The sequence below is a fragment of the Uranotaenia lowii genome, unplaced genomic scaffold (genome assembly GCF_029784155.1).
Source record: "Uranotaenia lowii strain MFRU-FL unplaced genomic scaffold, ASM2978415v1 HiC_scaffold_372, whole genome shotgun sequence".
Classification (NCBI taxonomy): Eukaryota; Metazoa; Arthropoda; class Insecta; order Diptera; family Culicidae; genus Uranotaenia; species Uranotaenia lowii.
The window spans coordinates 27,987-39,710 of NW_026598281.1; the positions used below are offsets into that span (position 1 = coordinate 27,987).

General features: G+C 35.5%; 3 protein-coding genes across 3 annotated transcripts; 2 read left to right on the top strand and 1 right to left on the bottom strand.

Moving 5' to 3' along the window:
- Window positions 1–2,674: 2,674 nt before the first annotated feature.
- LOC129760026 (adult cuticle protein 1-like) lies at window positions 2,675–3,252 on the bottom strand. The gene is made up of 2 exons (XM_055757606.1): window positions 3,199–3,252; window positions 2,675–3,133 (listed from the first exon to the last, which is right to left on the bottom strand). The coding sequence occupies exons 1-2, from the start codon at window positions 3,202–3,204 to the stop codon at window positions 2,765–2,767; spliced, it is 375 nt and encodes a 124-aa protein (XP_055613581.1). The 5' UTR covers window positions 3,205–3,252; the 3' UTR covers window positions 2,675–2,764.
- A 535-nt stretch (window positions 3,253–3,787) lies between these two features.
- On the top strand, window positions 3,788–4,357 carry LOC129760025 (adult cuticle protein 1-like). The gene is made up of 2 exons (XM_055757605.1): window positions 3,788–3,846; window positions 3,915–4,357. The coding sequence occupies exons 1-2, from the start codon at window positions 3,841–3,843 to the stop codon at window positions 4,281–4,283; spliced, it is 375 nt and encodes a 124-aa protein (XP_055613580.1). The 5' UTR covers window positions 3,788–3,840; the 3' UTR covers window positions 4,284–4,357.
- Window positions 4,358–8,360: 4,003 nt separating this feature from the next.
- On the top strand, window positions 8,361–9,152 carry LOC129760022 (uncharacterized). The gene is made up of 2 exons (XM_055757601.1): window positions 8,361–8,366; window positions 8,694–9,152. Exons 1-2 carry the CDS (start codon window positions 8,361–8,363, stop codon window positions 9,150–9,152), a joined length of 465 nt encoding a protein of 154 aa, XP_055613576.1.
- Window positions 9,153–11,724: the final 2,572 nt, after the last annotated feature.

Below are 11,724 nucleotides of genomic sequence, written 5' to 3' on the forward strand. Positions count from 1 at the left end.
AATATCATCCGCGCTTGGTGGCCTGGCAGCTGGATCTCGAATGAGGAACTACATCGCCGGTGTCATCAAAAGGCGCTAGAAATCGAGATTCGGGAACGTAAGTGGAGATGGATTGGGCATACGCTGCGAAGAGATGAAGACGAGATTTGCAGAGAGGCGCTAGATTGGAATCCAGAAGGTCATCGAAGAAGAGGCAGACCCAGAAATTCGTGGCGGCGAAGCCTAGCCGCTGAAATCCGAACAGTCGACGAGAATCTTGACTGGGACCAGGTGAAGACGCTGGCCCCGGATCGTCAACAGTGGAGGTCTTTTACCACGGCCCTATGCACCGGAGGATCGGCGCGGGATCATTAAGTAAGTTAAGTAAGGTCTAATAACTAGTCTACGATCGATTTTTAATTTTCCTTCTACTGAAAATAGTTTCGATAAAAAGAATTTTACATAAATTAACTTATATGAACTTGAATTTAATGCGGAATATTTTGGGAAAGCCAGAAAACGGCTAAATTTCTTCTATTTTTATAGCCTAATTTTTTTTGGCTCTTAATAACGGCTCATAAAAGCTCGTAGCAGAAATTGTTTATTGTATTTTGTTAACAATATAACAAAGAAATAAAATTATTTTAGTTAGCCATATTAATATAAAGATATTAGTTAAAACTGTTTGATATTCTTTCAAAAGAGATAAATTTAAAAAAAAATTCAATGATTCTTATATTTTATTACAGATTAAAGATATTAGAGACACAAAACATTCAAAAAGACTTCGAAACTATCATATCTGAAATCAACACTGCTTCTTATTTCAGATTTATGCAAACGTATAAAAGACATCTTCACGACAAAACTATTTTGTTTATGGTATTGCCGAAAGCATATATGTATGGTTATCACGATTTTTTTTTTCAATTTCAATCTTTTACCCGATGAATTATTCGCGCGAATAGTGCGTTAGATTGAGCGTTTTCTAATCTTTAATTAAGAGAATTTTCAAGCAGGTATTTTTTTTTCGTTTTTTAGTTATTATAATCAAGATAAGATGAATTTTACCAACGTATATTTTCAATTTTGTGTCTTTCAAAAACGAATTCTAGTATTTAGCTAGAATATCATCAACCAAACAATAAGATAGCTTTTATTATCGTAAACATTTCACCTGAAGACATCCAACCTCTATGAACTGATTTAAAGAAGTTACGAGGTTTTGTCCAGCACAAAGCCTGTTCTGCCCCACTGTGCGGGGTAGCCTTGGTCAACATGAAATTTTTCCACACAATCATCAATAACTAAGTCTTAAGTTAAAATATCTCAAAACACTTTTTTTTACGTTTAAAAGCCTATAAGTTGAGTTTCAAATTTGGAAAAACTTGGATTGTTTTTGAAAATTTCAAATACAAGAAAAAATGTAATTTTAAAATCATGAATCAAAGCGTTTAGTGGCAGCAGGTTGATTTATGTGAAAGTTCAACTATTTTCCTTAGTAAATGTATAGTTGTGGTGGTGTAGTTTTTTTTGTGTTTTGAGGTAAATTTTTGAAATTTGAAAAATAGGAACATATTTCAAGAATTAGCTAGTCTAGGACAAAAGGCTAGAATCCCTATCAAATATTAAAGTTTGGAGGAAAAATTAAAGGAGAATATTGCGACGGCCTAGGCAATTGAATGAAGGCAAAATTATATTTATTTTTGTAGTTTAAATTGTAAAAAAGCCCCTGTATTGATCCTCTTTCGATTTTAATTGGGTGGGATATTTTATAAGAGAGGTTGTATGCGTACAAATTTTTGGCATAACTCGAGAATTTATCAAACAAATGGAGCTAAATGTGGCATGTGACGTAATTTAGATACGAACAATGTTTTTACAATTATTCATACAAGTAAAACATGCATTTTGGCATGATAAAAGAACTCAATGAAGCCATAGAACAGCGTTAAAAATTTTGGATCTGGAAAAACGAATTAAAAGATAAAATTTCAGTTAAAAAGTATCAAAACTAAAATAATTTTCACCAATTTCTTTTATTACTGGAAGGTTTTAGACAAAAACTGAAACGAGATCGAAGGCATTTTAATTGCAGTTTCCACCTGAGGTTCATGATTTTAAACCATGACCATGGACGTTCTTTCTGTGCAGGGCAACCACAAACCGGGGTCATAGATCATTGCTGATGGTGTTCTCAACGTTCTAGATTGCTTTTAATTGAATCTAAGTTCTGGTAGCGCTTTTGAACGCGAACATGCCACCTTTTCTTAATTGACTATTGATAACATAATAATCTGCTGCTTGGAGCAAAGTACCGGGTGCCGGAGTCAAATTGAGAGATTTCTGCGATATCAGATGACCGGACAAGCGGGGCCGAATGGATCGGAACGAGGTTGGCCGCCAGAAAAGAAACGGAAGCCAGTGGAATGCCCTCGCCGTGACTCAGAGCTATCGGAGCGCCAAGATCAGACAGGCCAAGAGGGCTAGCTGCCGGCGAGTAAGCCAATGCAACTTTCGTGAGATTGTGGGTTATCGATAGCAAAGCTAAGGGTCCGACGAAGAAGTCTTAGAATTCGATTGGATTAAATAAGTTAGTTATTTTCCGACAGCTGCAATTTTTATCTTGCTTCGTAAATTTCGCGAATCATAACTGCATAATTTTTATAGGGCGTTGATAGAATTAGAATATAACTTCTCCAGTAATATCACATTTATTCCATCTTCAAGTTAATAATTTACAACATCAAGTCCAAAACACTTTCGTCAGCTTCAGCACTGCTTTTTACAGAGTTCCTGGAGCGGGCTGCAGATTCAGGGACTGCTGGGAGACGGCATGTCCTTGGAGGGGGGCATCATGGACGGCTCCACGGTTGGCGGCCACATAACGAGCTTCACGTTGGGCAACAACAGCCACTGGAGCACTGTAGGCGGCATAGGCAGTTGGAACCACGGAAGCTTGGGTAGCATAGGAGATTGGGGCGTATCCTCCATATCCGTATCCAGAATAGGCCAATGGGTATCCATATCCGTGGTTTTGCTGGACAACAGTTGGGGCAACGCTGTAGGCCAGAGGAGCGGAGTAAGCCAACGGGTAGTAGGTTCCCTCAACGGCGGCCACGGCCAGAACCATCATGACTACAGCTGCGATGCACTAAAGGATGAAAATAATTTTTGGTTAAAAAATTGCAATTATCTTAGAACGGTAGAAGAAACTACCTTCATGATTGCTGATTGGATTGGAGCTGGGAAACGAATGTTTCTGACTAAGGTAAGTTCTGGAATGATACTGAAAACTGGGAATATACCTTAATATATACTTAACGAGAACATAACAAAGATCATGAAAACTTATCAAAAGAAAAACGAAACCGAACCAGAATTCGCGAAATGGCAACCAATTAGGCGAGTCGATCCTTTTTTTCTCTCTTGATATATCTTTGGTACGGTTCACTAACCAGAGAATAAAATTATTTCACTAGGATGGATGGATGGATTTCGACAATTGGAAACCTGTTCTAGTTCCTTCACTTGTCGTTTTTTTTTGCATAGCACTTCCAACAGGAAAAGGCCATGGATTAGTCGTTCAATATAACAAGTCTAAGAATACAACTTCTAAAATGGGTTCATTGGCATACATTAATAAGTGAGTATGATGCAATCGATCAATTGCTTTCGTATTTGGGATTGGAAGGTGTGAAGAATCAAATAAACTCTTTTTTCCATTTTTCAATCTGTACGAAACTGTAGCTCATACTATTTCAGTGGGTATATAAACTGAAGATCGTGAAATCCTGAATCATTCTCAAATTTACCACAATCTGAAACATTTGTTTCCCAGCTCCAATCCAATCAGCAATCATGAAGGTAATATCTGCTTCTCCTTTTAACTAAATGGTAGATATATTTTAGTGAAACCTTTTTCCATTTTTCAGTGCATCGCAGCTGTAGTCATGATGGTCCTGGCCGTGGCCGTTGAGGGAACCTACTACCCGTTGGCTTACTCCGCTCCTCTGGCCTACAGCGTTGCTCCAACCGTCGTCCAGCAAAACCACGGATACGGATACCCATTGGCCTACTCCGGATACGGATATGGAGGATACGCTCCAATCTCCTATGCTGCCCAGGCTTCCGTCCCAACTGCCTATGCCGCCTACGCTGCCCCAGCTCCAGTGGCCGTCGTTGCCCAGCGTGAAGCTCGTTATGTGGCCGCCAACCGTGGAGCCGTTCATGATGCCCCACTCCAAGGACATGCCGTCTCCCAGCAGTCCTTGAATCTGCAGCCCGCCCCAGGAACTCTGTAAAAAGCAGTGCTGAATGCTGTTGATACAAATTTGGACCTGATAGTGTTAATTTGATGTTTGGAATTGGAATAAATGTGATATAATTGCAAAATTTCTTATAGTTACATTCATCAAACGAAAAGAACTTAACCTTAAACCAAAAATATATAAAAAAAACTTTGAAAAAGCTCACAATGTATGAGAAAAGTGTAAGCCAAAGGATTTTACAGATTCACTTGAAAAACATTGCACTTCTTTTAAGGAAAATTGATGCAAAAAAAAATCATTTAACTTGGAAAATCAAGAGAATTTGATGGTTTATATTTTTACTGAAAACAAAACATGACCAAAATGTCAAAAATGTGAAAAATGACAAAAATGTCAAAAATGTCAAAAATGTCAAAAATGTCAAAAATGTCAAAAATGTCAAAAATGTCAAAAATGTCAAAAATGTCAAAAATGTCAAAAATGTCAAAAATGTCAAAAATGTCAAAAATGTGAAAAATGACAAAAATGTCAAAAATGTCAAAAATGTCAAAAATGTCAAAAATGTTAAAAATGTCAAAAATGTCAAAAATGTCAAAAATGTCAAAAATGTCAAAAATGTCAAAAATGTCAAAAATGTCAAAAATGTCAAAAATGTCAAAAATGTCAAAAATGTCAAAAATGTCAAAAATGTCAAAAATGTCAAAAATGTCAAAAATGTCAAAAATGTCAAAAATGTCAAAAATGACAAAAATGTCAAAAATGTCAAAAATGTCAAAAATGTCAAAAATGTCAAAAATGTCAAAAATGTCAAAAATGTCAAAAATGTCAAAAATGTCAAAAATGTCAAAAATGTCAAAAATGTCAAAAATGTCAAAAATGTCAAAAATGTCAAAAATGTCAAAAATGTCAAACATGCCAAAAATGTCAAAAATGTCAAAAATGTCAAAAATGTCAAAAATGTCAAAAATGTCAAAAATGTCAAAAATGTCAAAAATGTCAAAAATGTTAAAAATGTCAAAAATGTCAAAAATGTCAAAAATGTCAAAAATGTCAAAAATGTCAAAAATGTCAAAAATGTCAAAAATGTCAAAAATGTCAAAAATGTCAAAAATGTCAAAAATGTCAAAAATGTCAAAAATGTCAAAAATGTCAAAAATGTCAAAAATGTCAAAAATGTCAAAAATGTCAAAAATGTCAAAAATGTCAAAAATGTCAAAAATGTCAAAAAGGTCAAAAATGTCAAAAATGTCAAAAATGTCACAACTGTCAAAAATGTCAAAAGTGTCAAAAGTGTCAAAAGTGTCAAAAATGTCAAAAATGTCGAAAATGACAAAAAATACAAAAATTACAAAAATGACAAAAATGACAAAATGACAAAAATGACAAAAATGAAAAAAATTACAAAAATGACAAAAATGACCAAAATTACAAAAATTTCAAAAATGACAAAAAATACAAAAATAACAAAAATAACAAAACTAACAAAAATTACAAAAATTACAAAAATAACAAAAATTACAAAAATTACAAAAATTACAAAAATAACAAAAATAACAAAAATAACAAAAATTACAAAAATTACAAAAATTACAAAAATTACAAAAATTACAAAAATTACAAAAATGACAAAAATGACAAAAATGACAAAAATGACAAAAATGACAAAAATGACAAAAATGACAAAAATGACAAAAATGACAAAAATGACAAAAATGACAAAAATGACAAAAATGACAAAAATGACAAAAATGACAAAAATGACAAAAATGACAAAAATGACAAAAATGACAAAAATGACAAAAATGACAAAAATGACAAAAATGACAAAAATGACAAAAATGACAAAAATGACAAAAATGACAAAAATGACAAAAATGACAAAAATGACAAAAATGACAAAAATGACAAAAATGACAAAAATGACAAAAATGACAAAAATGACAAAAATGACAAAAATGACAAAAATGACAAAAATGACAAAAATGACAAAAATTACAAAAATGACAAAAATGACAAAAATGACAAAAATGACAAAAATTACAAAAATGACAAAAATGACAAAAATGACAAAAATGACAAAAATGACAAAAATGACAAAAATGACAAAAATGACAAAAATGACAAAAATGACAAAAATGACAAAAATGACAAAAATGACAAAAATGACAAAAATGACAAAAATGACAAAAATGACAAAAATGACAAAAATGACAAAAATGACAAAAATGACAAAAATGACAAAAATGACAAAAATGACAAAAATGACAAAAATGACAAAAATGACAAAAATGACAAAAATGACAAAAATGACAAAAATGACAAAAATGACAAAAATGACAAAAATGACAAAAATGACAAAAATGACAAAAATGACAAAAATGACAAAAATGACAAAAATGACAAAAATGACAAAAATGACAAAAATGACAAAAATGACAAAAATGACAAAAATGACAAAAATGACAAAAATGACAAAAATGACAAAAATGACAAAAATGACAAAAATGACAAAAATGACAAAAATGACAAAAATGACAAAAATGACAAAAATGACAAAAATGACAAAAATGACAAAAATGACAAAAATGACAAAAATGACAAAAATGACAAAAATGACAAAAATGACAAAAATGACAAAAATGACAAAAATGACAAAAATGACAAAAATGACAAAAATGACAAAAATGACAAAAATGACAAAAATGACAAAAATGACAAAAATGACAAAAATGACAAAAATGACAAAAATGACAAATATGACAAAAATGACAAAAATGACAAAAATGACAAAAATGACAAAAATGACAAAAATGACAAAAATGACAACAATGACAAAAATGACAAAAATGACAAAAATGACAAAAATGACAAAAATGACAAAAATGACAAAAATGACAAAAATGACAAAAATGACAAAAATGACAAAAATGACAAAAATGACAAAAATGACAAAAATGACAAAAATGACAAAAATAACGTTTCAAGATGTTTTTATCGATTTTTTTTATAAATTTATCCAACAGTTTATTGGAAACTTTATTTCCATGGGTGGTATGCTGGTTTTTGTTTGCTTTTCGATGAGTGTGCTGAGGCAAAACGAAATATCTCATGTTCCCGTATTTGGTATCAGTTCAAAGTTTAGAAATGCTTTGAGTTAAAGTATATCTGTAGAATTCTACTAGAATGGCTTGTTAGAATATAATTGATTCCAATTTCTCAGCAAAGAGGATTTAGAAAATTAAAATGTAGCATTTTTACAATTCAATGAGATTGATCGATGGGAAGAAGATTGAAATTTAATTTCTTTCAAGATGGGAGTGATAATTTAAGAAGAAATTTTAATTTTGTTGCAGAAAATTAATATTATTTGTTTTTATATGAATTACCACAAGTAGTTATTCTTGTAGGCCAGTCCATTTCCGTACCCATATCCTACATAAGCATAGTTGTTCCACAGACCATCGTTAACGATTTTGGCGGATCCAGTGGTCAGAACTGGAGCGGAATAACCCCACTGATTACCATATACTGAAGATGGCCATCCCCAGTTTCCGTAAGATTCTGCAACGGCCGGGTATCCGGAGTATTTGTCCAGCACTACCGATGGAAGGACTGCTGCGCTCTTTCCATACACTCCGTATGGTGGCCAAACTGAGGTGCTCACGGGAACCTGATGGGACACAACGGAAGTCGTCGGAATGTAAGATGGTTCAGCAGCGACTGCCAACACCAAGGCGAAAAGGGCGACGAACACCTGAACAAAAATTAATAATTCATTAATTAAACTATTAAACACATTACTGAGCACAAATGCTACCTTCATTTTGGTATAAACTTGATGAGTTCAACTTCAAACGACAACTGATAACTTAACTATAGGTTTTAAACAAGCTTTTATACTTCTTGAAATATATTGGTCGAACGTACACGAAATTAGGGACTTCCTCAAAATTGCGAAAATGAAAGTGACCATCCGTAATTAGGTCAGGATGGAACGCGCAATCACTGGTAATCGAATAAGTATAAAAACATTGAAGCTAGAATCAAAGAGACACAGTTCAGTTCAAGAAGTTAACCAAACCAAAACAACTCATCAAACCAACCATAACAATGAAGGTGAGTAAAATTAATGATTGTTCACTTTTCAATAAAACAACTTATACCGTATTTGTTTATGCCGAGGCATCCACTAGTGTTGCACTGGTGCACCACTAGGTGCTGTCAAACTGTTTGTTTATTCGGACGGTGTTGCACTGGTTTTGACCTGGTGTTGCACTGCCATCGGGCGGTGTTGCCCCGAAAATTTTGTCAGTGTTGCGAGAGAGCGTGTGAGTGAGTGAGGTAGCAATACACTGGCAACGATTTGTGTTTGTTTTTGTCGGTTACGGTGGACCACTGATCGAGGGGAGAAAACAAATACGGTATTAGTCGATTGTTTTGCAGGTGATTTTCGCACTCATCGTCGTCAGCTTGGCTGTTTTAAGTCATGCTTCTTACTTGCCAGCAACTTCAGTTTGGCCTCACAGCAATGGTGATTGGAACTCCTGGAACAACTGGAACAGCAGGAATGGCCTCAACTCCTGGACTGGTGCTCATTTGGGATTAACTGGAGGATACCCATATTCCTACTACAACAACCAGTGGGCGTCTCCTTCGGTGTATAACGGAGGATTGTACGGAGGTCACAAGACTGTGGTTCAGGCCAACGTTGTCAATGGTGGTCATCCATGGGGACAACCCTGGGGAACTTATGGAGCCGGTGTCTATGGATGGGGAGGTTATCCCCATCATGGATATGCCAAGACCGTTGTTCCGGTGGAAAACCAGGTTGCGGCCACTCCAGGATCGGTTCATGTGGCACCTGTTCCAGTCGATGGACTGCAGGTTGTGGGTGGTCATTAATGTATGAAGACTGTTGTCTTGTGGAATTGACTTAATAAATTGTGATATATTTTCTGCAAACATGTATTTATTGAAGACATAATATTTGGTAAAAATTGCCCTTATTCTTTGCCGCGCGTGAGGTGACGATAGTCGAGTCGCTTCACGTTCACGTGACTCTTGTCACCTTATTCTGCTAGTCGAAGTAGGTTAGGTGACAGCAATGGGGTAGATACACTGTTACTAAAGTGGTGCAAGAGAACTTACACTATTGCACGTCCGAGGAAAAAAATATCGGGCATAGAGCTGAATTCTTAACCTGGCTATTATTTTGTTCCGGTAATTTCGGATCTATTTGAGACGGATTACTATTTTTTTTGCAGCAGTATTAATCAGCTCAACTGAAAGTGTATTAAATCTTTAAGATGTTTAAAATATTTGTTAAGACTAAGATTACTTACAAATTTTATAGTTAACCTTCTCTCCTTAGGCTTTTACTGACAGGATTTAATCTTCCCTTGATCTTCTTCTCCAAACTGCCTTAAATCAACAATGATTGTGTCTTTATGCAAAGCGGAGAAGGTATTTTTATCTGATTGATAGTTCTGACTTCTTTGAGGTTATGTTTGATTTGTTAATCAAACTAACTTGTGAGTTATTGCATTTAATGCAATTTATCTTAGCTGTATCAGGTAAGTATTTTGGTAAGTATTCAGGTAAGTAGTTGAGTTATTATACTCACAGTTTCCTTATTTTAAATTTTCAGGTTTGGGCTAATAATTGCCTAACGTGCCAATTCGATCTCCTCGTGTCCTATATTCGTAAGTAGTTTTTGGGTATATATTTATGTTTTTATTATTTGAAAGTGATTATTACTAACCGTGGATGATACTTCTAGTAGTAAAGCACTTTGCAATTAAAGCCACTTATAATCTTAAGGATTTTAACTATATTTTAATCTAAATAGCAAGCCTTTTGCACCAGGTGGTTGATTTTCAGCACTCAAACTATCTATCTTGTTATTTGGTTAGTTCTACTTCTACCCAGAGTTGCCATCAAGTTTTGATGGTCATTCTAAATTGACACATGGCTATGGGCTGCCTCAACACCCCCCACCCGTAACTCCGGCCAACCCCTGGTCCGGGTTTACCTTATCCATCTAACTCCAGCACAGCTAGGTTAACTACGCTCCGACGGTTTACTCCGCTTGCAGTTCTAATTAGAGCCTGTCGAGTCTTTCCATCCGGTCCCTCAACTAAGTCCTCAACGATTCCTCGGGTCCACTGCTTCCTATTTTTACCAGACACGACATACACGAGATCGTTTTTCTTGATTGCCCTTTGTTCTTGAAACCACTTCGTACGCCGATTTATCGTTGGAAGATATTCCTTTAACCAACGTTGCCATGCTTTATCTGCCAAGTACTGAGACCTCCGAAAAATGCTCCTCAATGCATCTGCTAGTTCAGTCTCATTTTCGGGTTTGAAATCGTCCGCTTTGACTGTTCTCAAGAAATGATTAGGAGTCAATGCTTCTTCTTCGAACACTTCTTGTGATTTGTACGTCAGAGGTCGAAGATTAATCATGTCTTGAACCTCAGATAGCGTTGTCCACAGAATCTCATCGGTAAGCTTTCTTCCATCATTTAGCACTTTCATTGATTCCTTCACTGAACGTACCATCCTTTCCCAGATGCCTCCCATATGAGGGGTACCAGGAGGATTGAAATGCCATTTTGTTCGAGAGCTCGAGAATGCTTCAGCACATCTATAGTTGATTTCTTTTTGCATCTCATTCCAGGCTCCTGTGAAGTTAGTCCCATTGTCGGAAAAAAATCAGTCGGAAAATCCTTGTTTGCGGATGAAACTGCGAATTGCCATGAGACACGATTGGGTTGAAAGGCCGTAGGCCAGTTCCAAGTGAATCGCTCTCACCGACAGGCAAGTGAAAACTGCCACCCATCTTTTTTCAGTACGTCGTCCAATCGTGACTTCAATAGGACCGAGATAGTTCACTCCAACGGCTTGAAACGGTCCAATCTGGGGGGATATGCGCTGTATTGGTAACGGTGCCATTATCGGTGCTTGGGGAATGCAGCGGTTAACTTTACACCACATACAGCTCTTGGCGATGAGTCGAATAGCACGACGTAGACCTGAGATGAAGAATTTTTGTTGGACTTCGTTAAATATAGTTTCACGATTGGCGTGTCCAAATTTCTCGTGGTATTGTTGTAAGAGTCGCAGAGTAATAACATGATCACGAGGTAATATGATCGGAAAACGTGTATCAAAGCTTAAGTGTTTTGCTTTTTCCATCCTTCCCTTTACGCGCAAGATACCTTCTTCATCGAGTGTTGGTGTTAACTTGAATAACTTACTTGACGTCGGCAAACGATATTTGATTTCGTCGTTGTCACTCTCTGAATTTTTTTTCAGAATACGTATCTCGTCAGAAAACGCATCATGCTGAGCCTGCTTCCATAAGATTGATTCCGCCTTTTGTATTTCGTCGGTCTGAAGCGGGCATTGAACACGACTAAAATTTACCTGATATTTTTCTTTGAGTGTAATGTCAACTTTCGCGCAACGTA